Source organism: Manacus vitellinus, unplaced genomic scaffold (genome assembly GCF_001715985.3).
Source record: "Manacus vitellinus isolate BGI_N305 unplaced genomic scaffold, ASM171598v3 scaffold_75_pilon, whole genome shotgun sequence".
In the NCBI taxonomy this organism is placed as follows: domain Eukaryota; kingdom Metazoa; phylum Chordata; class Aves; order Passeriformes; family Pipridae; genus Manacus; species Manacus vitellinus.
The window spans coordinates 2348522-2375341 of record NW_021940789.1 but is presented as its reverse complement, the minus strand read 5'-3'; the positions used below and the strand labels follow the sequence as shown (position 1 = coordinate 2375341).

Sequence of the window (26820 nt, the reverse complement as noted above, 5' to 3'; positions counted from 1 at the left end):
TGCTTTGAATTGCTTGTGGGCACTAAACCCCATTCCCGCCAGGCCCATGAATAGCAGACTCCGCCAGGAGAGGTGAGCGATCTGATGCTGGGTAAGCCAGCCTTCTGGGACTTCTCCCTCAACAGTGGTCTTCTGGCCATCATGTGGTGGTAGCAGCCTCTTGTATCAAATAGGATCCATTTTGAAACGCTGTTAGCTTTCCTTGATAAATTTTCAAGCGTGGTGTCATACAGATGCAATTTTTAATGAAGAGAGGATGCTTGTTTCCTAGCAACTGGAGATGTAGAGATGTTACTGCAGGCTGTCTCTTGGTCAGGCAGTTGAACTCTTTTTACTTTATCCATTGAAGTTACTTTAATGTGAAGTGTCAGCTGGGTCAAGAGTTTAAAGCTCAGAGGTTTTTCCTGTGAAAAATAGAAACCATTACCATAGGCTTGAATCTTAAAATTACCTCTAATGGGCCACTAAGCAGACTTCTGCAGAATACAGCTCTCACTACAGGCATGTGGTATGTGCCTGGCTCCTGAAATGAGTTTTCGTTTTAGGTGCACATTATGAGCCTTCTGCCAACTAGTGTAGTGTCTGTTAGAACATGTTTTTTTTCTGTTTGGACAATAATTTAAATACATAAAGCATGAAAACTTCCTTGTTCTGTGTTACATACAATCCTCTCTTTCAGAAATGTATATGCTTATTGGTTTCTTAGCTACCTATCTTGCATAGTAATAATAAGATACTAGCAGTGGAAGAGCCATTGCATAAAAATATTTTCACTAAGTTTTTAGTCTAAACCAAACTTTTTTTTAACGAATCCAGAGGCTATTGCAGGCTCCACAGGTAACTGGTTGACTACAGCTGCTGCAGGGCACCATTCTAGTATGTGTTTTATCAGAACATCTGAAGCATTTCCATTGTTATTCTGCCGTTCATCAGACCATTTGTTTCTTGGTTGATATGTACTACTGCACGTAGTGTAAGAATGTGTTGAATCATCTCTCTTCATTCTCAAGGATCTTTTAAAATATGTACAAATCTGGAGATTCATATCAAGCCTTTCTGTAGGTGTTTATGTTAAGCTAGAGATAGCACTACAGCTGTTTGAAAGCATACAATTTCATCAGCCAAGGCAAGTATGCTTTAGCAAAGCTTTGGATGCTGTCTCTCACAACATTGCTGGATTAAATATCTAGCACATAGCTTTGCAAGTCCATCACCCAGTGAGCTGATGAGCCAGGTGCAAAGGGTTACAGTAAATGAGATTAAGTCTGGCTAGTGATCAGTCACTGATGGGGTTTCCCAGGGCTCAGTTTCAGTTACAATGCTCTTAAATGTTTTTGTAAGTTATCTTGGTGCAGGAGTTGAATTGTACATTAAGTAAGTTTGCTGATGATATTACATTAGGAGGATCTGTGGTCTCCCTCAAGGGTGGAGAGGCCTTACAGAGAGATCTGGATAGACCAGAGAACTAGGCAATCACCAACCATATGAAATTTAACAAGTGCTGAATTCTCCACCTGGGACATGGTACTCCTGGTTATATGGACAAACTAGGGAATGGAGACCAGCCCTGTGGAAAGAGATCTGGAGCTTTGGGTTGACGGCAACTTGAATATGAGTAAGCATTGTGTCCTGGTAGCCAGAGGGGGCTGACTGTCCTGGGATGCATCAGACACAGCATTGCCAACCGGGTGAGGGAGGTGACTGTCCCTCTCTGCTTTGCACCAGGATGCACTCACCTCAAGTCCTTGGGGCAGTTTTGAGTGCTTCGATACAAGGACATCAGATTAATAGATTTGTCCAGAGGATTGTGGCCAAGGCACAGAGAGGCCTTGAGGCTCCTCTTTGCGAGGAGCAGCTGAGGTCACTTGGCCTGTTGAGCTTGGAGAAGAGAATGCTGAAGTGTGACTCCATCACAGTCTGCACCTTCCTCAAGGGGGCTGCGGAGGAGGAGGTGCTGATCTCCTGTCTCTGGTGACCAGCAACAGGACACAAGTATCGGCGGAGAGGCTTGGAACAAATCGCGCACAGACCAATGTGGTCAGACGATGTCCAATTTATTATTTAAATGAGTTAACTTTTATAGAGTTTAGTTTGTTCCGGGTACATGCTCACAACAAGGTGATTGGATAGCTCAGTCTGTGCACGCGTCTCATGCCTTCAGTTTATTGGATTTGGTGCTCTGTCCACACGGCCTGAAATCCTACTTGGCATGCAAAGTCCCTTCTATTGATCCGCCTTTAGGGGTTTTCCGAAATCTTGCAGGTGTCTCATTATCTCCAGTTTCTCAAGGCTTTCTTACTATAAACATACTATTTTCTCAAACCTTGTAACTAAACACACAGCTAACAAGTATAAACATTGCATAGTTTCACACAGCTTGCAACTTCTGAAGTCATGTCAAGGAAGGCCTAGAGAAATGAAGGAAAAATTGTTCACAGAGTCTTGCTCTCCCAACACACAAGGACATGGAATGAAGCTGTGTCGGGACAGCACAGATTGGACCTTAGGAAAAGGCTCTTCCCCCAGGGGATGGTTGGGCACTGGAGCAGGCTCCTCGGGAAAATGATTACAACACCAGACCTGCCAGAGTTCAGGAGCATTTGACTGATGCTTGTAGTCATATAGTTTAATTTCAGGTAGTCCTGTGAGGAGCAGGTCCTTTCCAATTGAACTTTTTTTCTATGATAAACACCTGGGAAGAGAATCAAACTAAATCTGTGAGGTTTTTAATCCAAATGAGTACATTTTGCTAACTGCTTACAAAAATAATCTGAAGTTGCATTTTTACTATTGAGTTTTGAATTAGTTATCAAGTCTCATAATGATTAGTTGTATTTGTTTGATCTAGAGCATAAGCCTAGCATGTCTTAAACACAATTCTTCAAAAGTACTGCAAAGATAACATTTTCACCCTCAAGTTAATTTTGTATATTTTTGCATTATGTGGGGTTTTAACAACTTGGGTGGAAAACTCTCTAGTTGAAAAGCATGTAATGATTCGTTTAAAATGTTTTTGATTCTTTGGAATATGAAGCTACAGTTAAAAGGTGAAGATTCTGAATCTCAGTTAAACTGCTGATATCTGTCTGGTGTGATCAGTGTCCTTTAGCCATTGCTGTGGCATACGTCCTTACTACCTTAATGGTGCTGTCTTTGGAGGGGGGTGGAGGATGGTGTGTGTCTGTATTCTATAGCCCAGCATTCTTTTCCGGCACAGTTTGGCAGAAGATATGCCATTGCTGTCACTTCCAACCATGCCTAGAGTTTCCTAAGAACACTGACCATACTTACACAAGTTTGTAAAGAAGTGTGAATGCAGTGAGACAATTTCAATTAAGTGTCACCTGTAAATTGGTCTATTCTCAAAGGCTTTTTTCTTTTCCTAGCTAATAAATTGATTACACGAGAAGGGCCTTCCTTTCTGCAGATGCGAATAAAACATTTGATGAAGTCAAACTGCATCCCCCAAGCCACTTTCTTGTCAAAATTGTGTGCAGATTCTCCAGAAATTGCAAATGTTTCATCTTTTCGCCAAGCCTACATCACATGTGTGTGTTCAATGCTGCCTAATGAAGACTCCATTAAGGAGGTTAGTAATCCGTAGTCCCTTTTGAATGTATATTTATCAAGCATTTTAGAATTTATTTCTGTAATACTAAAAACTGAAGCTAAAGAGTGAAACTGTTGCAGCAGAGTTCCAAAAGAAGAATCTATTGCAGACTGCAGTAGGAAAGAACATTTGTATGAACTGCTGCTGTGGATAAAATGTGTGGATAGTATGTATTTATGCTTGCATTAGAGGTTAGATGTTTGAAATCTTAAAATAAAACTTGTAACTTCAGTTCCAATAGTAAGAAAAATATAATTGGAAAGCTGTCTTTTCTGACTCAAAACAATGGTACCAGAGCAATTGCTTTTCTTCTAGTTGTTCTGACCTAAGAAAGAGAAGTTTGAAGAAAAAAAAAATCACAAAACAAACAAAATCCACTTTAGAGTTGTTCTTCCTGAATTCTAAACTCGTTTTTAGCAATTAGTCTTCCGGATACAATAACAATCATAGCAATGATTTGTGTTCACGCATTGCCATAGTAACTGTGGTCACACAACTGATTCTTGCCTCTGTTGCCTCTTGACATCACACCCCTGTTATGGGATCCGTCTCTCTTGTTAGAGTTGTATGCACTCGGTGTAGTTTTAAATGTTGGACTTGGGCATTTTAAGTAAACTTCAGTGAAACTGGGGGAAGCCTGAGATATTTAAAAAAGAAAAGAAAAGGCAACTCTGTCTTGCATTTCCTACATGAGTACCATAGTGTTCTTGTTGTACGTATTAACTATTTTAATTAACATTCCTTTAAAAATATTTCTTTTGAAATATAAGTATTTGCATAGGTGTCTCTTCAGTCTGCACTTTGAGCCAGATTCCCCTCAGTGTGCTGTAGGAGCAGGGAATGCGTTTAACAGCTCACTGCAGACACAATCTGCGTGCTGGGGGTTTTGGAGTTTATGGGTAACTTGCAGCATGTTCTCTGATTGGATTGACTGCTGCTGAGGAATGACAGAGAAATCATATTAAAATGTTTCCTTTTTAGTTTAATTTAAGTGTTGTGAAGTGTAGCTGTTTTAACTTGATACTCAGAACAGTCTTTTCTTGCCAGTCAAGTATAAAAGTTGAAACAGAGATTGATTAATTGAATCAGGTTATGGTAATTGCTGAATTAAACATTTTATGGGAAAGTGAAGCCACTAAGCATCAAAGGAGTATCTTAAAACAGTACAGTTTATTGACTTAACTGGACCTGTAGCCAGCGCTGCGAAAAGTGTAAAGTTAGTGGTGTTCCAATGCCAGAAGCTTGTAAATAACTGGCAATATAAGGATTTGCATGGCATGTGTTTTTGCATGCTCAGTCACAGGTGTTGGGCAGTTGGCACTCTTACAGAATTGCTGGAGTCCGAGACTTCTAAAACGCTTTCATTCACACCTTTGTTTTCAGAGACAAGAATTCCGTTACACATGCATCTTACCTACGATCTTCCTCAGGTAGAAAGTTGTCAGGTCTAATGACAAGTGGGGAAAAAGAATGGGAAAAGGTGAAAGATGAAGAGTTCAAAGAATGGCAGCTGTTAGGGAATGAGAGGTGGCAATGACCAAAAACCCACCAGGGGAAAGAGGGAACAAACTGCAATGAATGAAACAAGGGTTAAATGAAATTTGAAGTTCAGAGTAGATGTAGAGGAGCAGGGCTTGGCTAAGAAAGTAAATGTTGCAGAAGGGTTGAATAGGAGTGAAGATAGCTGGGGGAGGATTGGAGAGAAAGAATTTATATGGGAAGATTAGACAGTGTATGATCATCCCTTTACAGGAATTGGAGGTGATTGGGGTAGTTAAGTCAGGTGTGGAAGTTAAATTACTGAGTTCCTATAAGTTAAGGCTGGTAAACTACTTATAGCTATGTCCGTAAGCAATAACATATATATACACATACGTGTGTGTGTGTGTGTATATGTATCTGTATGTGCATACATCTGTAGAGATATGTACACACATGTGCATGCGTGGCTATGTATGTATGGTTATAATTCTGTGTATGTGTGTGTATACACTGTGTATAAAGTTGTCCCTTGCATTTCTGGTACCTCCTGGCACCTTGAATTGATCCTGAGGCACATGTGTAACAAGGAATAAACCTATAGAATTGTTTGTTCATTAGAGTCTTGTGCTGCTCTGTGAGAATGTAGAAAGTAACAGAATTCAAGGTTGATGTCAGGCTGACCAGTTCCAATGTTTGGCTTGAATTTGCCAATTTTATTGGATCAATTAAAATCCTTATTAAAGGAGTTCTCTTACACAGTAGTTAATTAGGTAGCTAATAACACTTACTACTATTGCAAAAGCATGAAGCCCCAAATGTTCCATAGTCGAAGATGGTTTTCTCTGCAAGGCAAGTGCCAGCCACACGTAACAATAAAACAAGGTTTTCAAATGCCACAACCAGTTAAATTAAAGCCAAATTGAGTGTCATCTCTGCTGAATGTTAACATCTTTGGTAGGTGACATGATCTTCATATAGCCATCTCCTATTGTCAAAGTAGGGTTGTTTACTTTGGACTTCCTTTGGGAAAGACTGTTCCAAAGTCTTGAGAGTAAAGCACTTCAGGGAATCTGAATTTAAGCAAATGCCCTTTATCCCATTCATAAAAAATTCAATTGTGAAATAAACAGTCATCTTTTGGAGGCCCTCTACAAATAAGGAGTATTAACATGATTCCTACTACAAAATGGTTGGCGGTTTAGGTTAGTGTAGGAAATTTTTATGATGACATAAAAAATGAAGTAGTATTGTAACGTTACAGCTTTTTCTTCAAACTAAAATGACACAGAGGACAAAGACTTACATGGTTGTATGTTCTGTGGAATAACTTTGAGGAGAAAATTGGCATCCTTTTTAACAGAACACAAGGAGGATGACATCATGTTTCAGCAATTCTAATTAAAGATAACTTGCAGTCTCGTAAGTTTCATTCATAAGTTGTTGGGTTTGTAACAGAATAAGGGTGGTCAGCATTGCAGGTTTAGTAAAGATGCTTTAATACGTGTCTGGTTTCTCACTTAATTGACTGACAATATTGCTGGATGATTTCAAGCTGTGCATCTGGACTTTTTGTCTCGAATATTAAAAAAACACCCAAAATATAAGAAAAAAGCACTCAAGCAAAAAGCAAAAGCCCCAGGGTCTGAAACGAGATGAATCATCATTGACCAAGTTTGAAATAAACAGGACTTGAAACAAATTGCCTTGTTGCTTACTCAGTAGTTAATGTCCTGAATGTGAGTTTGTCCAAAGGGAACACTAGTTGCTCTGTGAGAAGGAGAGCAGCTCTGATGTACTGTGTGGCTGCAGGCTGCTCCGAGCACCAGGCAGCATGTGTGCTGGAGCTGGTGTTGGTCCTGCTGATCCAGTGCACAGCAGAAGTTCCAGGTCTTCCTACAATGTAAGTCTGAGTGAGGAGTAACTGCTGGCTATTTAAAAATGTGGGGTTTATAATTCTGCAGCGTTAGAAATAAGTAGGGTTTAAGTTTGTAGGTTTTAAAACAGAGGTGGTGGTGTTCAGTGATTGTCCTTTTAGTGGAATTGGTGATGAGTATGATCTCTGTCAAGTGATGTCTGGCCAAGTAACTCCCAGGTAGCCTGCCATGTTGTCTTCAGATCTGTGAAGGAAACATCCTGTATTTACAGGCACTGACAATTTTTATTTTTCTAAAACTGAAGATTTGGAAGATCAGACTTATATCAAACCACTTGCAGGCAGCTTCTGCATTATTTAAGAATATTTACTGTAGTATCGAGGAGATGGCAGTGTATAATTGTGAAAATTATCAAAGACAAAACTTTGTGTCACTTAACTTTGCTTTCTGAATTTGCTTTATAAAATATGCTGATGGAAATTGTAATCTGTAAAGAATAGGAATAGCTGAGTGGATAGAGATGGTAGAATATTATGAGAAGGCTGGAGTTGCCCAGCTGTCAGACATGTATTCACCTAGACTTCCCACCCAAACTGCAAGGCCGGTGTACCTGTAGGTACCAAAGGTTGATGACAGCACAAGAAAGGTACTACTGGCAAGGAATGTTACCAGTAGCAACAAGATAGCATACAGCAGTGTCCTGTTAGCCACAACAACCCTGTTCTCTCCTGGGCAGTGATGAACACCTTCACCGTTCTGTCATGTGGCCATTGGTATGGGCTTGCTTTTCCGCCCTCCCCAGCCTGGTAGAGGTGGCAGTTGATTTGCGGATACTGTTGGGCTTATTATCTCTTGACATGCAAGGAACAATGATATCTGTCCCCTTAAACAGTAAAGCATTGTCCCTTAAATCAGTCCTCGAGGTTTCTCTATTGCCAGCGGTGAGTAGGGGCAACCCCCTCCCCCCAAAAAATAATGTGCTGTATTTTACTTTGTCAAATGCAAAAGTGACACATCTGCAAACCTTTGCAGCTTATGAATTGCTCTAGAAATGTCTGCTGCAAAAGGTCAGTCTTGTGTCTCAAGTTAAATAGCAAAAGTCAGTGGACCCTATAAGATGTTGACACAGCTCAATGAATTCCAGTGTCAGGCCTGAACAGGAAACTGGGGTAATATCCCTTCTTCTGCTTTTCCTGTTGAATGAGATATCTGTGAGAATTAGTTTATTTTAACTTCCTGTTGTTCATTCTATGTCATTATTTTTCATGATGAACAAGACATTTGAAATGTTTATAATATGAACAGCTGTTAAAAGTAGGTGTTGCTAGAGTACAGACTGTTCTGTGGAATAGATCCAGTGGAAAAATATATTAAAAATAGTGTTGTCTTAATAGTAAAAACTCTTCATAATTACTGTTTGTGGCTTATGACCAAGCTAACTTCCTGGTTTGATACACAAATATGTATTGCCTTAAGTAGGCTTTCCAAAACTTCCATGAGATTTGTGTTTCCTTGTCATGGTTTAACCCCAGCCAGCTCCTAAGCCGCTCGCAGCCACTCGCTCACTCCCCCACCAGCAGTATCAGGGAGAGAATCAGAAGAGTAAAAGTGCAAAAACTTGTAGGTTGAGATAAAGACAGTTTAATAGGTAAAGCAAAAGCAAAGCAAAACTAGGAATTAATTTGCTGCTTCCTGTGGGCAGGCAGGGGTTCAGCACCTCTAGGAGAGCAGGGGCCCATCAGGCATAACAGAGACTTGGGATGACAAACACTGTCACTCTAAATGTTCCACCCTTCCTCTTCCCCCTCCCCCCCCCTTATGTAATGAGCATGATGTCATATGGTCTGGAATATCCTTTTGGTCAGTTGGGGTCACCTGTGCTGGCTGTGTCCCCTCGCAACCTCCCATTCACTTCCAGCTTCCTTGCCAGTACAAAAAGCAGAAAAAACCTCAGCTCTGTGTAAGCACTGCTCAGCAATAACAAAAACATCTCTATATTATCAACCCTGTGTCCAGCACAAATCCCAAATGCAACCCCATACCAACCACTGGGAAGAAAATTAACTCTAACGCTGCCTAACCCAGCACAGTCCTCTAAACAGTTCTGTTTTTAACATTATGCTTTGGAGTGTGGTTGTTCAGAATCAGTACCTACAGACAAAGAGAAAAAGACTGGCTTTTTCATAACTCTTGACCTTTTTGGACCTGGGTTCTAATTTTCAAAAGTAACACTAGAATGCCTGCAAGTGCTGCAGAGGGAGGGTATGAGAAGTCTTAGGCCTACGATTGCCACATGCAAGTATTTTGCTAAGTTGCCCAAAATGGAAAGTTTGTCCCAAAGAAAACTAATACTGAGAAGAGACCAGAACAAATGTGTAAACTTCTCATGCCATGCTGTAGCTGGGAAGTGTGGCACGAGCTCTGGGTATTAAAAAGAGGTGTGTAGTATTTTGTTTATGTGTTTGTGAGACCATTTCCTTTGATACAGTAAACACACATTTCTTTTGTAAATGTGCTGAGAATAAAGTGCTTTTTCTTTTAATTTTTTTTCTTTAAGATTGCAAAGGTGGATTGCAAAGAGGTACTGGACATCATTTGTAATCTGGAATCTGAGGGACAAGAAAACACTGCATTTATTCTTTGTACAACGTATCTTACTCATCAGCTTCAAACAGCAAATGTGTATTGCTCTTGGTAAGTATAAGTATTGCTGCTACTGCTAACTGTTCCTCACTGACTTCAATGCAAGAGAATACTTAGAGGAAGTGAATATATCCTGAAGTTGAGCAGTGTATCAGACTGAAGTGCTTTCTAGATAACTTGTGACAAAATAAATAGTTGCTACAGTAATAGAACAGTTAGAGAAAAGTAATGTTTGAACCATTTGAAAGTGAAATGGCACTCACACTGTTGGTATGAACGGTACCACTTTGGCAGGGTAGTAGATCTGTCAGTGGTGCTGGGTCAGTGCTCTCTGAGTTGATATTCTATAACTGACAATTGTAGTACTAGATCTTGGCCGAATTGTGACTATAAAACTTCTCTGCCCTCTTAACTGGCTGGAGATTAGAGAACCTTCTGCGCTTCTGTTTCAGCAGTGGTAAAATCCTAGAGCCAAAGCAGAGGAGGTGGTTTCTGCCCTTTGCAAAATGGATTTGTAGTTATATAGTTATGGCTTTCAAGGCATGGCTAAATCTGTAGTTTTCTCCCATTTAAAATCCTGACCTGGATAAAGCTTTACATAGGCAGACAAACTGAGAATATCTTGGGGAATTTGGATTCAGGTAGCTGTGGCATTGTTCATCAACTCACTCCACGTTTTAAAGCTATTAAGAAAAGTTTTTACAGCACTGCAGTGTCTGCAGGATGATTGACAGTTCAGCCTGGTCCAGTCATCTGTACAAAAAGGCCAGAAGTATTTACATAAATATTGCTTCTACTTCAGGCCAGAAATGTCTTTTTGAGCAAAAGCATACCTTGTAGAGAGAAATGAACTTGTGGAAGACACAAGAGAGGAGAGTTCACCACACTTGAAGTTCTAGAGAATGTTTTCCTCTAGAATTCTCTATCGAATTTTGTCATTAAAGATAAGATTAGAAGAGTCATGTTCAAAGAGATACAAGGCTAGAGTCCACCTCAAGTTCTCTTCTTAAAAAAAGAAACAAACAACTGACATTGTTCTAGGGTGAGTTGTATTACTTGCTGTTGTCCAAGAAGACTTATTCAGTTCTAAAAGCTATATCCTTAGGATGCAAGGAAAGAGGGTCAGACTTCTGTTGTTGGACTGTTGGGACTGGAGAACAGACTTGAGGATGTAGCATTTATTGTTACAGAATAACATCTCTCTTTTGTGAGGACAAATGTGGGTAGTTTTCTTTGCTTGCAGTATGAAGTCTGAACTAAAAGTAGTTAGAATTTCAATGAAATTTTCAGATCCCATAACTCTAATTCAAAGCTGTAGATTTCTCATCTCCTTGTCAGTCTGACCCTGGGTGGGTCCTGCCTCAGGTTAACGCTACACAAAATACGGTGCGGCTGTAACTGAGTAGGTACTTTAAAGTTGGCTAGCCTAGGTGACAGGCACTGAAGTCTTGAAGATACACAGTCCAGTAACATAAGTTTGTCCCTGTTTACAGAAGGTTTGTGTCACTCATGCTGAGGTCTCGTTATTATGTCTATACTGTTAGTTGTTCTTGAGAAAAAAGGTGCTGGGTCAAACTGTGCTGCTCTGTCCATGCATACTGCAGGTACCCCCTCTTTTGCTGTCCCAACACACTTCTCAAGTTCCAGCTGCCTTCCCCAGGGTGGAGACGGGAGAATGAAGTCTTCTGTCTAACAGAAACACTGACATTGTATAGATGTATAAATTCAAGTTCTAGTACTGTACTTAGCAGTCCTTGTACAACAGCATTGCACACAAATGATGCTGTCTGGACCCACTGGAGAGAAAAGCTTCCAGGATGCTGGAGCACAGATGGAAGAAGTCACCTTCTGATGGACTCCTGTCTTGTGAAACTGGTGTAATAATTCTTGACCACTAGATTGCTTCTCACTTTGAGGCTTTATTTAAAAAATACTGTTGCTTGAAAGTCAGGATGCCTTGCTGGTCTGATGGTACACAGTGGTTAGATGAAGTGGCCTTTTCACTGACCTCCACCTGTGTTCCTGGGGACAGCTGTGGATTGAGCACTTATTTAGCCACAAGGTAGATGAATTCAAGTGGCTAATAAGACATAAAACTTTTAATTTAGAGGATTGCTTTTGTCAAATCAACCAGTTTAACTGATGAGGCATGACATTCCACGTTACAGATTTAGTGAGCATTAAGGCTCACAAAAATGAGAAACTGTGCTCCATGCAAACTCTGGAATTCACTGAAATCATTGCAGGACTGATTTGGATCAGTACCCTGGAGAAAAGATAAGGTAATGTTGCTTTCACTGCATTGGTAAATTAAACTCCATCAAAAGCATGACATGCCAGAGCAGGCTGGAAAGACAGGAAATGTGAAGGCAGACTCAGTGGATATTTGGTATCATCCTGCAGCTAAAACTAATGTGGAGGAACGACATGCTAGTGGGTGCTTGCGAGCCATTATATAGGCTTAAATATACACTTAATGAGTTAAATTTAATGCATAAACATATACAGTGCATAAAGGACGAGTTAAATTGAACACATTCTCCTTTCTGTGACCAACTGCTGTTTTTAAGGAGCAGCAATTGCTTATTTCACTTCAAAGAAGGTCTTATCTGGTTCAAACAGGAGTGTAGTTGAATGGTTATTGTACTCCTCTTGATCTGCTGATGATTTAGACTCTACTTAAAATTTTTCTCCCATACTCATTCTTGAGCCAATCCTGACAGTTTGCTGCTGCTAAAAAGCAAAAGGTCCATTCTTGACAACTCACAAGGCTGCCTTATCTGTTGTCCTGACTCTGGCCCTTCTGACTTGCGGTAAGCACATTATCTTACCCAGCCAAAACTGCGTACCTTTCTGCAGATTAATGCTGATTACCTAGTGGTCAGACAAGTTCCACGGGACAAGTGCAACACTGGGGCTTCTGGAAGGTGTTAAACCTCTTCAGCTGTAATTAATATCACTCTGTCTAGGAAGGGAAAATCTGCCTCCTTTCCCTCCTGTCTTCCTTCAGTGCCTCACCATCTCTCTGATGGTGCAGTGCTAACTCCCCATCCCAGCACAAACCTCTGACTATGATTCTTGCATAGTTGGAGAGGTTAAGCTGTTTGAATAGCTTAGCTTAGCTCAGATCATCCTGGAGCCTCAAGCCTGTACCTCCAGGAGATCAACAAACCATCTTGGTACGTGAGTTAGCTCTCGGTGTCAAGCTTTATTTCACAGCTGAAGATGAAAGCAAACTTAGGTTTGTATATGTTATTCCTCACCAAAATTGGAAAATTTTGCACTGGTTCTTGCTGAGATTCATAAAACAATATGTAAGGCTGCTCTTAAGACTAGAGGTACCTGCTGTGTTTGAAACTTTGTCGCAGAAGTAGTGCTGCTCTAGGCAGTGGTTCTGAGTGAGCTGATTGCCACAGTGTCCAGGCAGCCAGGCAGTTCATCAACCCATAAAATAATCTACCTTTACCGTTAACACAAGTTGCCTTAGGTGTTAACTGTAGCTAAGCACAGCTTCAAAAACCTCTCTCTGGTGTGATATGTTGGTAAGTTTATTTTTTTTTTACTTCTAAGTACTGCTAGATATCTGTCTGTCTGGAGATCTTTCTGTTCTCTGCACTGCCCGAATACTTGGAGTTGTCTGGTTTTATCTTTCCATATATGTGAAGATTATCTGAGGAACACTTCTTCATCACCATCCTTGATCCTTTCCAGCAAGATGCTTTAGCTTTGCAGAAAGAAAGGGTGGTATGAGAAAAAGAACAGAGCAAACACTGAAAACTTATTCTCAAGGCTTTTTTGCAGAACACTAAGAGGTTACTCAGAGTGAAGCCCTTTTCTTGCTATTCTCCCAGCTCCCAATGACATCAGTGTAATAAATAGACATATAAAACGAGTGATGTCTTGATAAAGTATATTTCAAGTTCATTTTTTTCTGTTGTAATGCTGAGTTAAAATTTTTTGTAATACTTTTATATATATATTCTGCGCTTTTCTTGCATGAGCTTCGCTTCATACAGTTCCTCCATATTAGTCATCCTGATGTTTAATTAAATTTTACATTTTGTCAGCTTTTGGGGGCTAAAGGGTAGTAGAAGACATTACTGATATTCTGAGTGTCTAGCTTTTTATTTTTTTTCTCTCTAGTTCTATTTTAGGATTTAAAATTATAACATCCTGGGTTGTAATGCTTGTATGGTAATTCCTCGTAGGCCTGTCTGGCTTCTCAGCTGTCTCTTCCTGGTTATGAAAGGGTGTTAATTGCATTTCAAGGCCTTTAAATAATGCAGACAAAAAACTCCAAACAAAATTCACAAAAACTGTTACCAGTAAACATTGTCCATTTTTGGGCAGTAAAATGATATCCCAGATCTGATCCAGGATAGACCCCATTCCCTTTCTTTAGGCTTAGTGTTGAAGAGTAGGATTGCAGTAATACAGAGGAAGAACCTCACCAGTGTTTGGTTTAAAGTTTTCCTGGATATGTGTTCTTGATAGTTGGTTCTTGAGGCTGTGACTGACCTTGCACCTGGAAACCTGTGTGTGTAGTTTATGCACACAGTGGGTAAGTTAGCAAAGGTCAAGTTTGCTCTATCAAAGGAAGAGAAGAAAAGTTTTTTTCAAATTATATAAGAGATATGGTCTTATGGCTTTACTACTCTAGTGCTTTTGGGCACTCCATGTGGTGGCTGAGCAACAGCGATAGGTTACATCCTCCATTGGCTGTGCTACTTTGGTTATAATAAATTGCTTAACAAAACAGCTTTGTGCTCTCATGGTATGAATAGCAAAGTACAGAACTGCTCACAGACAGCAGATGCCTTCAGCTTACAGATCCCTTATGTGATGCTTTGCAAAGGGTGTTCTGTGGGAGGGCCCTTTTAGTGGCAGCCACATCACCTGGATGCAGGTGTCAGCAGCTAAGCTCCTTGCCTAGTGGAAGAGAAGTGGCTACGTTCCATTATGATTCATATTACCCTTTTTAAATTTCTGTGTGAAAAGTAAAAGTTCCACAAGTGTGCGACTGTTTTTCTTGTCTAGAAACAAGGTCCGTGCAGCAATAGATGCCTGTATTAAATGAGATGAATCCCAGTGTCTTTCCCCAGTATTAGATGATACGTTGTGCTTTGATCCTGTGCTTGTTTAGGAATAGTCCTCTTCAGTGCTGCTTGGAGATCAGGACCTGATTGAAATGTGTGCTGTCCTTGAATAACACTTAAATTTTTCCTGGAGTCAGCTCTGAACCGAAGTGTGTGACTGCACAAATTGTGTGCATCTACAACGTTCTTACTTTCTGCTTTCAACTCTTTGCAGGGAACTGACACTTTTCTGGAGCAAGCTGCAGAGAAGAATAGATCCTTCTTTAGATTCCTTTTTGGAGAGATGTCGTCAGTTTGGCATCATTGCCAAAACACTACAGCATCTGTTTTTCTTGATAAGAGTCATACAATCTGAAGTAAGTAAGCTACAGTCCTGAGTCTTTGGACACAGCCAGAGCTGTTTACATGAATTTATTATTTTCTTAATAATTCCACTGAACTGATTAGAAATATAAATTATTTCATTATTCATGCTTTCTGATTAAGTGCCCAATAATGTACTAATAAAAATCTATGGAAAACACCCGCCATTGTAGTTTTGTGTCAGCCTGATCCTGTGAAGTGATCACAGGATCAATGTGGAGGGTTAGTTTTGTTGCTTTGAAAGTACATATGATAGAATTTTGCAAACAAAGCATAGCTGTGTTTTGATCTACTGCCTGTTCAGAAGCCAGGCACACAAGAATTTTCTGCAACATCTCTAAGAGATGGAGACTTGACTGGAATGTCTCGTATTTTTGTATTCCAAGAAAATACATCTTCCTCAAAATATGTGATACAATCACATCTGGACTTTTACTTTCTATTCTGATGCCTCTCTCTAGAATGTCACAGAAAGGTGCAAAAGATGCTTGACAGCAGTTTTTATAAACTCGTCATCCCCGTTTAAGTACTAACAGAAAGACTAATTGATCTCAGGAGGCCAACCCGGCATGCTCTTTGCATTCTGACATGGCCATGGGTTAATTCAGGTTTAAGATGGATTAAACATACAAGATTCCTTTTTTCAATTCCATTTCTCTCCAGTTTCAGATTTGTTTGTCTGTGAGTCTCTTTCACTGTCTGGAGTCAATACTGTGACCCAGATGAGTTACAGAGTGTGAGCTGACAAGAGCAGAGCAAGTGCCAGAGCTCTGGTTTAGAATCAGAGTAGAATCAGAAGGATTGCATAATTGTCCTTTTGACAGGTCATAGAGTCCAGAACTCTATTTGGCAGAGATGCATTCCACCAGGGATTGCACAGAGATGTATTTGGTCCTAATTTCTTTAAAGTTGGCCCATTTCTACTTTTAAGACATGCATGAGTGTGCACTTTCTATATAAATCATAATATATTGGTAACTATATACCAGGTTTTTCTGTGTTTCCTGCCAACCCTTTTAAATTTCTTCTGAATTAAAGAAGCACAGCATGATGTATGGTGGGCAGTGAATGCTGAGTATAAGAGCTTGCTAATTCTGTTAACCTGTTCTTAGTTCTTTTGGATGATTACAGTCTGGGCTGGTGCAGGTGTGGTTGTGGTAGCCACATGTCAACTCTCCTAAGTTGTTCATAAGTATCTTCACTGTTACTTATCTTTACTAAAAATGGCTAAATAGTTACTGCGTGCATTCAGATTCTTTATGCCGAAAAATATGCCTTTGGAACAAGGTAACTTTCAATTTTGTCCCGGTAGAATTTAGAATATATAATTTCTTAAATCAGCATGTGATTAATGTAAGTATCTTCCCAATACTATTGAGCAACACCTCAGAGTTGCACAGACTGCTCAGAAACTGTTTGGAAGTGAAACACCAGTTACCTTCCTCATGAATCATTTCTGCTACTGTACTGCTTGGAAGGTTATTTTATTTCAGAGAGTGAATTTATGTAAATTTCCTTATTACACAGTACCCTATGTTCTGAATTAATATCCGGTGTGGATGGTGCAGGAGGGATGTACATAGATTTACACCATTCTCTTTCAGTTATCTGACTTATGGTTGAGAATCACTCAGTTAAGAGAGAGAGGAGTTGGAAAGGTATTTTGCAACATCTAGTGCCTAAACTAGTTTATGTGACTCCTCCAGACTGCATTAAGTGTGCAGTGGTTCCCATTGCTTGAAAAGCAAAAGAGGTTCCTCACATAAGATAAACTGCGGCTCTCTAGAGAGTGCTCAGTGACTCCAGACACTTGATGCTCAGAAGCCCAAATGCATTCAGAATGAGCTGTAGTCTGTTGGATGCTCTTATTGCACACTTTTTTTTTCTAGAAAGAATGTACTTATTAAAGAAAAGTAACATTTGTTTGGTGACCATTTGTTGTTTGTGTTTTTCTGTTGTTGGTTTGTTTTTTTTTTTAACAGGCAGAAGAAGCGGGACTTGCTGTGTCTGTTTTGTTATGTGTGAGAGCCCTTCAGATCAGATCCAGTGGAAGCGATGAAATGAAGACATCAGTGTGTAAAACAATTGCATGCCTTTTACCAGAAGACCTTGAAGTTAGAAGAGCCTGTCAGCTTACGGAATTTTTACTGGAGCCAACGTTGAGTGGATTTAATGCGTTGGAAGAACTCTATATGCAACCAGACCAAAAATTTGATGAAGAGAATGCAGTGGTTCCAAATTCACTCCGCTGTGAGCTGCTGTTAGCTTTGAAAGCATATTGGCCATTTGATCCTGAATTTTGGGACTGGAAGACTTTAAAGCGGCATTGCCTTAAACTGTTAGGGAAGGTAGCTTCTGATTCCGAAGATGATGCAGGTTGTCATATGTCACTCAATGAAACTGACATGTTAGAAACTTTCTTTAGTGACTATGATGAGACAAAAGAACACAAATATTATGATGGGAAAGATACAATGAACCACCCTAAGGAAAAAGCAAGAATAAAAAAACCAATTGGTTCTTCAGAAAGATACCAGAGATGGCTTCAATACAAATTTTTTTGTGTGCTCTGCAAAAGGGAGTGTATAGAGGCCAGAATACTGCATCATTCGAAGATGCATATGGAAGATGGTGTTTATACGTGTCCCGTATGCACAAAAAGGTTCAAGAGAAAGGAATTTTTTGTACCACATGTAATGGAACATGTTAAAATGCCACCTAGTAGAACACACAGACCTAAAAAGAAAATAATTCTGAAAAAAGAGAGATCACCACAAAATACAACAGCTTCTAGCAGCCCACCCCCAGCATTTCAGGAAAGGTCACACCAGTTACAGTTCCCTGAAAGCTTTGACAATGACACACATGAATATGTCACATTCAGCCAACTGGAAAATTGCCAGCTGCAAGACAGAGACATCTACCCGTGTCCTGGGACAGATTGTTCTAGAGTGTTCAAACAGTTTAAGTACTTAAGTGTACATCTGAAAGCTGAACATCAAAACAATGATGAGAATGCAAAACACTACTTGGATATGAAAAACAGGAGGGAGAAGTGTGCTTTCTGCCGCCGGCACTTCATGACATCCTTCCACTTGCGGGAGCATGAGCGCGTGCACTGTGGGCCTCAGCCATACATGTGTGTGTCCATGGACTGCTACGCCAGGTTTGGGTCAGTTAATGAGCTTCTCAATCACAAACAAACACATGACGATCTTCGCTATAAATGTGAGCTAAATGGCTGTAATATTGTTTTCAGTGACTTAGGGCAGCTTTACCATCACGAGGCACAGCACTTCAGAGATGCATCATACACTTGCAACTTCTTTGGTTGCAAAAAGTTTTATTATTCAAAAACTGAATTTCAGAATCACCTCGCAGCGCATAATATCCAAGTGTCAAATGGGGAAGGGAAACAAATGCTGAACCTTGAGAGGTCGATTTCAAAAGACAAATGCAGTTATCTCCCAGAGTCTCAACTGCTTGAACAATCTGAAAATTCCAATCTCAATGATAACTTGGATCCCTCAGGCTCGCAGGAAATTCCAGAAGTGAAGGAAGAATCTCTCTCCGACAGTGAAGATCTAAACAGCGAAAGTAACTTCAGCCTGCATTGTGGGGAGCACAGAGCAGATGCAGCAGTAAGCAAAGGTCAGGTGTCTCCTCTGCTGCTTGAAACAGTGGCTCACAGCCAGTCAGTTCCAGGTTTAGTTGTGTCCCAGGAAGGAGTCTTCCATCCAGCAAATGTGAAACAACAGTGTTCCAATGTGGCGGTTTGCTTTGATGAAAAAACCCTTTCTTGTGGTTTTGAAGGCTGCTGTTCCATCCACAAAAATTCCAGGAGTATGCAGAAACACCTTCGAAGGGCCCATCCATACAACTTCAAAGGTAAAAGAAATATGGAGATGAAAACTAAATACTTTCTCAGTCTGTTGAGTGATGCTCAGGACAGTAAATCCCCTACAGACATGAATACAGAGTTAGGTCATAATTCCGATACAAATGCTGACTCTCCAGAAAGTGTGTGTTGTGCTGTAGATGGTAAAGGAAGCAATGGTCTGAGGGAGGAAACTTGTCCTTCTTCCCCAGAAACGTCTTTTTATGACAGTTCTAAAGAATCAAATACTGAAGATAACATGTTGGAACTAATGTTAGGTTTGAAACATCTAAGCTTAAAAAATGCTAACATTCAGAATTCTTCAAGACACAAACCTTTTGGAGGCTATTCATCTCGGGATGCCAAGTGCCCTGAGTTAGTTGATGAAACTACCTCAAAATTTCAGCTTCAAGAGCAACAAGATAATTTACCCAGCCAGTACCTTACTCAGCTGGCAGCTAAACCATTTTTCTGTGAATGTCATGGATGTACATGTGAGTTTGTGACCAGAGAAGCTCTCTTAATGCATTATGTTAGAAAGCATAACTATTCAAAGGAAATGGTTCTTCAGCTAAATATGTTTCAGCATCGATATTCACCATTTAAGTGTCATATTTGCCAAAGGTCATTTACAAGAAAAACACACCTTCGAATTCACTATAGAAACAAACATCAAATTGGCTGCGAGAGGGTGGCTCACAAGATATGTCCTAATGAAAAACTTGATCATGTAGGTTTATGTGCAGAGGACATGCATAAAAATGGCAGTGCTCCAGCACCTACCTGTGCAAACAGCGTTGGGTTCACTGATCATTCAGACCACTCTGAACAACTGTGTCACCCGAAGAAGGATGACTGCTGTTCTGAGACAGACTTGGAGTCCAATGAAGAGACAGACAATAATGTAACAAGAAAAGCGTCTAACATAGCTTCTCTGGACACTCATAGGGAAGAACTGGAAGCAAGACAGGGAAGAGGAAGCAAAAGAACAGTTGCTAAAGGAAACTTATGCTACATATTGCATAAGTACCACAAACCATTTCATTGTATACATAAAAGCTGCAACTCGGCATTTACAAACCAGAAAGGTTTGATACGCCATTACAGAACCGTTCACCAGTACAATAAGGAACAGCTCTGCTTAGATAAAGACAAAGCGAGAACTAAAAGGGAACTTGTCAAATGTAAAAAAATATTTGCATGCAAACACAAAGAGTGTGGTAAGCGTTTTCTGTGTTCTAAAGCTCTTGCTAAGCATTGTAGTGACTTCCACAATGAAATCTTAGAGGATCAAAAACTGCTTTCTGAAGCTGAGTCTGCCAGATTTGCTTGTAACCAAGCCCACTGCCCTGCTGTATTTTATACGTTTAATAAGCTTAAACAGCATCTAATAGAAGAACATGCCAACGAAGAAAAATTAAACAAAGATTTTGAAATCCATTGTGACCTTAATGGCTGCAATCGAATTTTCACAAATTACAGTAACTATTCTCAACACGTGTATTTCAGACACAGTGAATATTATGATAGTCTCTTTGGAAATCGGAAAGAGGAGGACGATAATGAAGATAAAGATAAAAATGAGCAAAATTATTTGAAAGACAGCTTTGACACAAGCAAGCAGAATGGAAAGCAATTAAAAGAAAAAGTTAAAAGAATTAGCAGAAGTAGAGAAAAACATTTGCTGAGTTTCAAAACAAAAGAGGAAGCCCTACAAATGTGCAAAGAGAAGTCTAACCAGACCCAGTATCCCTGCATGGTCCAGGGGTGTCTGTCTGTTGTCAAGCTGGAAAGCAGCATAGTGAGGCACTATAAGCGCACACACCAGATGACCAACGTGTATATAGAGCAGCGCCTTCAGAAACTTGTTCTTTGTGTGAAATGTGGCATCATGATTGAAAAGCAGTCTTGCTCTGACACAGCTTCAGACATGGATAGAAAAGGTGTAGAAGTTAACGAGGATAAATCAGCTAATCCTGAGCCTGTGCAGGAAAGTGACAAAGCTCCTGTTCCAGACCCTGCCAGTGATCCTCCAAAAGTGAGCAATGAAGACCAAAAACAAAGTCCACCTAGTAGTGCGAGTTTTGATGCCAGTGCCTTTGTGCATTCAGGCACTTCAAAATATAACCACAGTTCAAACAATACCTGTTTTGAAGAGCCTAATGTCAGGGAGACAGCTGTGTCTAAAACTGAAGATTTTTCTGAAAACAGTGAAAGAGAGAATAGCTCTTGTTTCTCCAGTTTACAATTAGAGTTGCCAAAAGAGAAAGACACAGAAGGATGTCAGCATAGTGCAATTAATCTGAATGGGAAAAGAAATGTACTTTGTGCTACAAAAGACAAATTTCAGAAGCCTCCAGTGTCCAAACCATTTGATTTAAAGACATATAAACCAATGGGATTCGAGTCTTCATTTTTAAAATTTATTCAGGAAAGTGAGGGAAAAGATGATGACGATGATGATGATTGTGATGAGGTAGTAGAATGGGAGTCTTCTGAGCAGTTGCCAGTAGATGAAACCTTGAAAAAAGAGGGAGACAGTCAGGGGGATACACCAGTAAACAACTTTGTAAATGATGAAAATGTAATCATAACCCCGAATAATTCTGGGGAATTAACAGAGATCCAGCCCTTGCTGTCAGAGTCCTCATCTACCCCTTCTTTAGAAAATCTGAGGGCAATCCTGGACAAGGCCCTAACAGACTGTGGAGACCTTGCCTTAAAACAGCTGCATTACTTACGACCAGTAGTTGTTCTTGAAAGATCCAAGTTTTCCACACCTCTCATAGACTTATTTCCAACAAAAAAGGCAGATGAGCTGTGTGTAGGAAGTACGTAAGTAGCTTTACTTAGAGCGTATTGCCTCCACTACTGCTTTATGGGGAGAACTTCAAATTAGAACAGTAATTGTTACAGTACACACTTTTAGGTTAGTTTAGACTGTTTAATTCCATGAATGTATAATATCTGTCAAAAGTATTGGCCAAGTTAATTTAGCTCCCCCAATTTTTTCAATGAACAATGCTGATTTTGGTGCTATTTAACACATCAGAATACTGGGGGCTTCCTCTTGAAGAGTAAATGTGCATGATTGTATATGGAACAAGTACTGGGGTACCAGGGTTTGGGGGGTGATGGAGTTATTACTTGACTTGAATGTGCACCCTAGGGTGCTTTGTGTAACATATTGTACACTACAGCATCTTATATTTTTTGAGTTATGAGTTTCAATAAATTACAGTTTTTCACCCATTTGTTTACTGTACAGTAAATCTTTAATGTGCTTTAGTTGTAATTGAGTTTGGGACCATTCTGAGTGCATTGGAAAATGTTGCTTAAGTTTTATGCATTTGTAGATAATTTATCAGACTGATGAAATAGATACGGAAAAGTAAAGTATTACATTTTATTTTACAACATTCTCTGTGCTTTTTTCACATTTGAAAGATTTATAGTTAGTACAGGCAGAAAGCACTTGCCAATTAGGGACAAGAAAATCCGTGTTCCTTTAAAGGCAGAAGGTGCTTCTGAGACTGTATGGCACCACCTGAGTGTGTGACGAGTGTTGCCAGACTTCCAAGGAAGTTGTGTCATATGAAAGTATCAGTGCACATTTTGGGTTCCCCGGTTAGCTTTTTTGGCAGTGAATAAAACCTAGTTTGTCAGTTCTTTTTATAATTGGAAAGATTCTGGGACCACAGAAGTTGTCCAAAAATAAGGAACACAAAAGTTTTTGCCTGGCATGGTGGAAGCTTTTCTGCTTCATTTTAATTCTGTGACTGAGTTTGCATTTCCTGTGTGCTCTTCATGTAAGCTCTGCTGCAAACTTGCCACCAAAGAACGGTACAAAATCATACAAAATTACACTTATACAATCCTACTGTGCTTAAACTGTATATTAAACTTCTTCAGCGTTCCAGCTTTTCTATTAAAAATTTAGTCCTGCCACTTGATACATAAACAATTTTGCATAATACACATGAATTCTGTGACATTTCCATAATCCCATGGAACAAGTTGTGTGTGAAACTTTCATTTCCTCAGAGATAATTCTGCTCTTGCCAAATGAGTTACCGCATGCATGTAAATCACCACCACTGCACACAGGGCAGGCTGGTACCTGTTGCACATGTGGTGTTACAGAGCCCATTAAGTAGGTTGCTGCTGTTCAGTTACTGCTATTTCCATAGGCTGGGATATACCACAGGAGTAGACGGAGACAAACATCATTTCTGTCTGCTAGATGTGGAGACAAGTCATGCGACACTCCTCAGTCCAAGAGTTGCATTTAGAAAGTGGTGAGTGGGTTTTCCTCAGGGGCTGCACAAAAGCATCTTGGAGGCATTTTCCTGAGGTGATGTGGCACCCCATGCACTGCCAGGACTTTTAATGAGTGGGCTCAAGGTGTTCATATTTTTGTTGAAAGATACCAGTGCAGCACTTGTCAGTCAGATCCTTCCTTGTTACAGAAATTATATCTTGCCCAGTTCAGAGACTGACAGTGTATTTCAGATTTTGAACTCCACTTGTTTATCGTCTAGGTAATAGGTGTCACAGCATCAAAACTGTACAGCTTGAATCCACATCTTTTTCCCAATTTCTTCTTGGGCTTGTCTGATCTAATTGCCTGTCATGGGTGGGCACCAGGAAAGGAGACCACAAAAGGGTAATGGTCTGAAGAGTTTTTAACTGTCTGTTTCTGTTTTCATGCCACGAGGTAGGCCATCATTTTCCTTTCCAAGGGCTACCAGAACTTGTCTTACAGTGAAGATGTAACATTTCCAGCTTCTTGCTTTCAAACATACCAGAGAAATGTTTTGTTCCACAGTAAAGGAACACCTTCACATTGACTTTCTAAAAAAAAGAATTACTGTGAACAGCAGATAACTCAGGAAACACAGATGCAAGTTCATAATCAGGGAATGTTGCTTCCATTTTTAAAATTACTGTGTGGATTTTTTTGGACCACAACATGTTTATTGGTTGTACATGCTGAAATTCCCCAAGGCTATGGGGCTACCCTGCCATGTTCTCATGGTTAGTAAAAAACTGTAAATACCTTTAAAAAGAGAGACCTTCCAGGCTGACTTCTGTCCCGGTAGGGCTCAGCAGAGCCAACGGGTTAGTTCCGTGGTTTTTCTTGCCTGTTGTTTTCTGTTTACCTTTGCTCGTGCAAGATCTTTAAATTTTACGATGCTGGTAAGGCCTTGTGACATTATTTCGCAAATTCTGCATCTTGACTACCTTGAATTCTTCAAGAGAAATTCACTTCCCAGTTAAGTCCTCCAATGTCTTGTCAAGAATCTGAACAGGGTTATGACAGAGAGCAGGGGAGTCTGAAATTAAACCACCTTGTCTTTGTCTGGCCCTGTGAGGTGCTAAACCTGGTCTCCCCCCTAAAGTTTACAACTGCTGCCTTTGAGCCCTTCTGCTCTCCTGACTTCCCACAACAGTATTCCCTGAGTTTGGAGGGGGTGAGGTGGGACAGGAGAACTGTTTGCTCTTCTTGAAATTATCTTAAGATTTACAAGTGTAGAGAAGGAAGGTAGGTGAGGGATTATTTGGGATGCAGTGCAGTGCCGGGGAGGGCTCTGACGTGGCCATCTTGGATGAATTTCTAGAGCTTCCTCTATGGAAGGAGAAAAGTGGTAGCCAGTAGCAGGCCTGACTAGGAGTAGCACTGCCTCATCTGCCCTGGCAGTATTTCTTCTGCGGGGACATACTAACTTGAGAAAAACGCTAGGCTTCAGTATGTTTTACAGGTCATTCTGCTAAATAGTAACAAAGGTAACTGGTAGAAAATGAGAAAATTAAGTTGGCATTATTTTATTAAAAGTTAATGATAAAAATACACAAACAGGTTCTGTTATACTTTGAACTGATAGACACTAGATGAATGACTGATACTAAAATGCCATATCAAGAACTGGCTAAACAGGAGCATTCATTAATGCCCCTTGTAATGTGTCTCTCTGTGTTACAGTCGCTGTGCTCTGCGTGGCACATGTGTCCTCAGTGCTGCTGGGTGAACTCTGGATTTCAGCAGCACTGTGCTGTCTTCATAGAGCATTACAGAGACCAAATATGAAGCAGGTGGTTTGGCTCTAAATAAACCCTTGATTCCTTGTAGGTCTGTAGCTTTTTATTTCCCAAAACATTTTTGGTTTATTCTGACTCAGGAAAAGAGGTGTGCTTACCTTCAGAATGAACTGAGTTAGGCAAAAGCCATGACAAGAAATGCTTAAAGTGTTGTAAAACACTGAGGAGTCACCCTTCCCTCATATCACAGATGTTCCAGTCCCTTTGTTACCTTCATAGCCCTTCACTCCAGTAGCTCCATGTCTCTCTTGTACTGGGAAGCCCAGTTCATCGTCCTTCACGTCAGTCAGTCACTACTATGTGCCAAGTTAACTGCTACCTCAGCTCATCCCCAGGGATGGTCCGTAGCAGCTGCTTGCCTCTGTGGCAGATCCCTGGTGGCATGACCAGGAGCAGCAAATCCCTTGAATTCTTCCCTGTTTCTTAAAAAGGAAGGAGCCCACATTATGGGAATTTCTTTGCAGCAGTATCTCTCTGCAATGGGAGAGCAAGCAGCCAAACAAATGACTTTATGGAAGATGTGGTATGCCAGCCTGCTTTATTTTAGGAAGGACTTAACAGAGCTTACTATAGGAGGATTAGAATCGATGATACTGCATTGCACAGAGATAAAAAACAGCTGTTGAGAGACAGCCAAGGGGCTGCCTGCAATAGGCACAGGAGAGAAAATCAGTGAGTACTAGAGCAGTCAGTGTTAATTTTTGTACTTCTCTTAGTGTTGCTGTAAAAGGATTTGGACAAGTACTAGCAAGCTTTTATATGCATTATTGTGCGTAGTCTGGGTAACTTGAGAAAAATAATTTAAATATCTGGTGCATTGACACTCAGATTTTCGCCAGGCTGACCTCCATGTGCCTTGACCCAGCCCTGTGGGCTCCTGACTGGGGTGGACAAGCCGAGCCGAGCCGTGCCGAGTTGACCGGCCCGGCCCCGGCCGGCCCAGCCCGGCCCGGCCCGGCCCAGCCCAGCCCAGCCCACCAGCCCAGTCAAGGCCGCTCAGGCCGCCCGCCCCCCGCTCGCCCCCCTCCCGCGGCTCTCGGCCGCCAGGCGGCGCCGCAGCGCACGGCGCGGAGCGGCGATGCGCTGCCCGGGGAGCTGTGGCAGAGCTGCCGGCCGAGCGCCGCATCTTCTGCTCCGTGCTGCTCTTCTCTTGGGCCGTCTACCTTTGGGAGGCCTTCCTGGTTCCGGCAGGTCGGCAGGGCTCGGTGGGGATGGGAGCCGGCGGGCCGGGGCGTGCCGGGCCGGCCCAGCCTCACGTGCGGGGGCCGGGGCTGGGGCCGAGCGACGCGAGGCCTGTCGCCTGCCTGGGGAGGGCTTGGCCCTGTCCCGGGGTGCGGCCTCAGCGGGTGGTGAGGATGCTCACAACGATGAGTTGTGTGAGTGCGGTGGGGTCACTGGCGGCCCAGCACCCCCAGAAGCTCGATTCTCCTCCCCGGGACAGCTGAGAGAGCGGGAAGAGTAAAAATGAGGAAACGCGTGGGTTGAAGTAACGACAGGTGAAGGACAGAGCGGGGGGAACCCCGCAAGCGCTGCACAGGCCGTCACTCGCCTCCTCCAGGAGGCTACCGAGTGATAACCACCCTGGAAGGCACGTCCCACACCCCTTTTCGTATGGCAGAGTATATCATTGCAACACGGAGTGTCCCTTCTGTCAGGTCTTGGCTGTCTCCTGCCAGCAGGTTCTCCACCCCCATCCTGCCCGTGGGGCAGAGCAGGGTCAGCCGTGGCAGGTTCAGCAGCAGCCGCACACCGGGGTGTCTCCAGCGCCCAGAACGC

At 41.3% G+C, this 26820-nt stretch overlaps 1 protein-coding gene across 1 annotated transcript in view; it reads left to right on the top strand.

Annotated features, from left to right (window-relative positions):
• Window positions 1–22351, top strand: part of RLF (rearranged L-myc fusion) — a 50658-nt gene extending 28307 nt beyond the window's left edge. Inside the window, 4 exon segments of the mRNA XM_029964593.1 lie at window positions 3387–3589; window positions 9524–9660; window positions 14920–15061; window positions 17051–22351. Coding sequence (XP_029820453.1) covers window positions 3387–3589; window positions 9524–9660; window positions 14920–15061; window positions 17051–21784 — 5216 coding nt within the window. The 3' untranslated portion in view covers window positions 21785–22351.
• Window positions 22352–26820: the final 4469 nt, after the last annotated feature.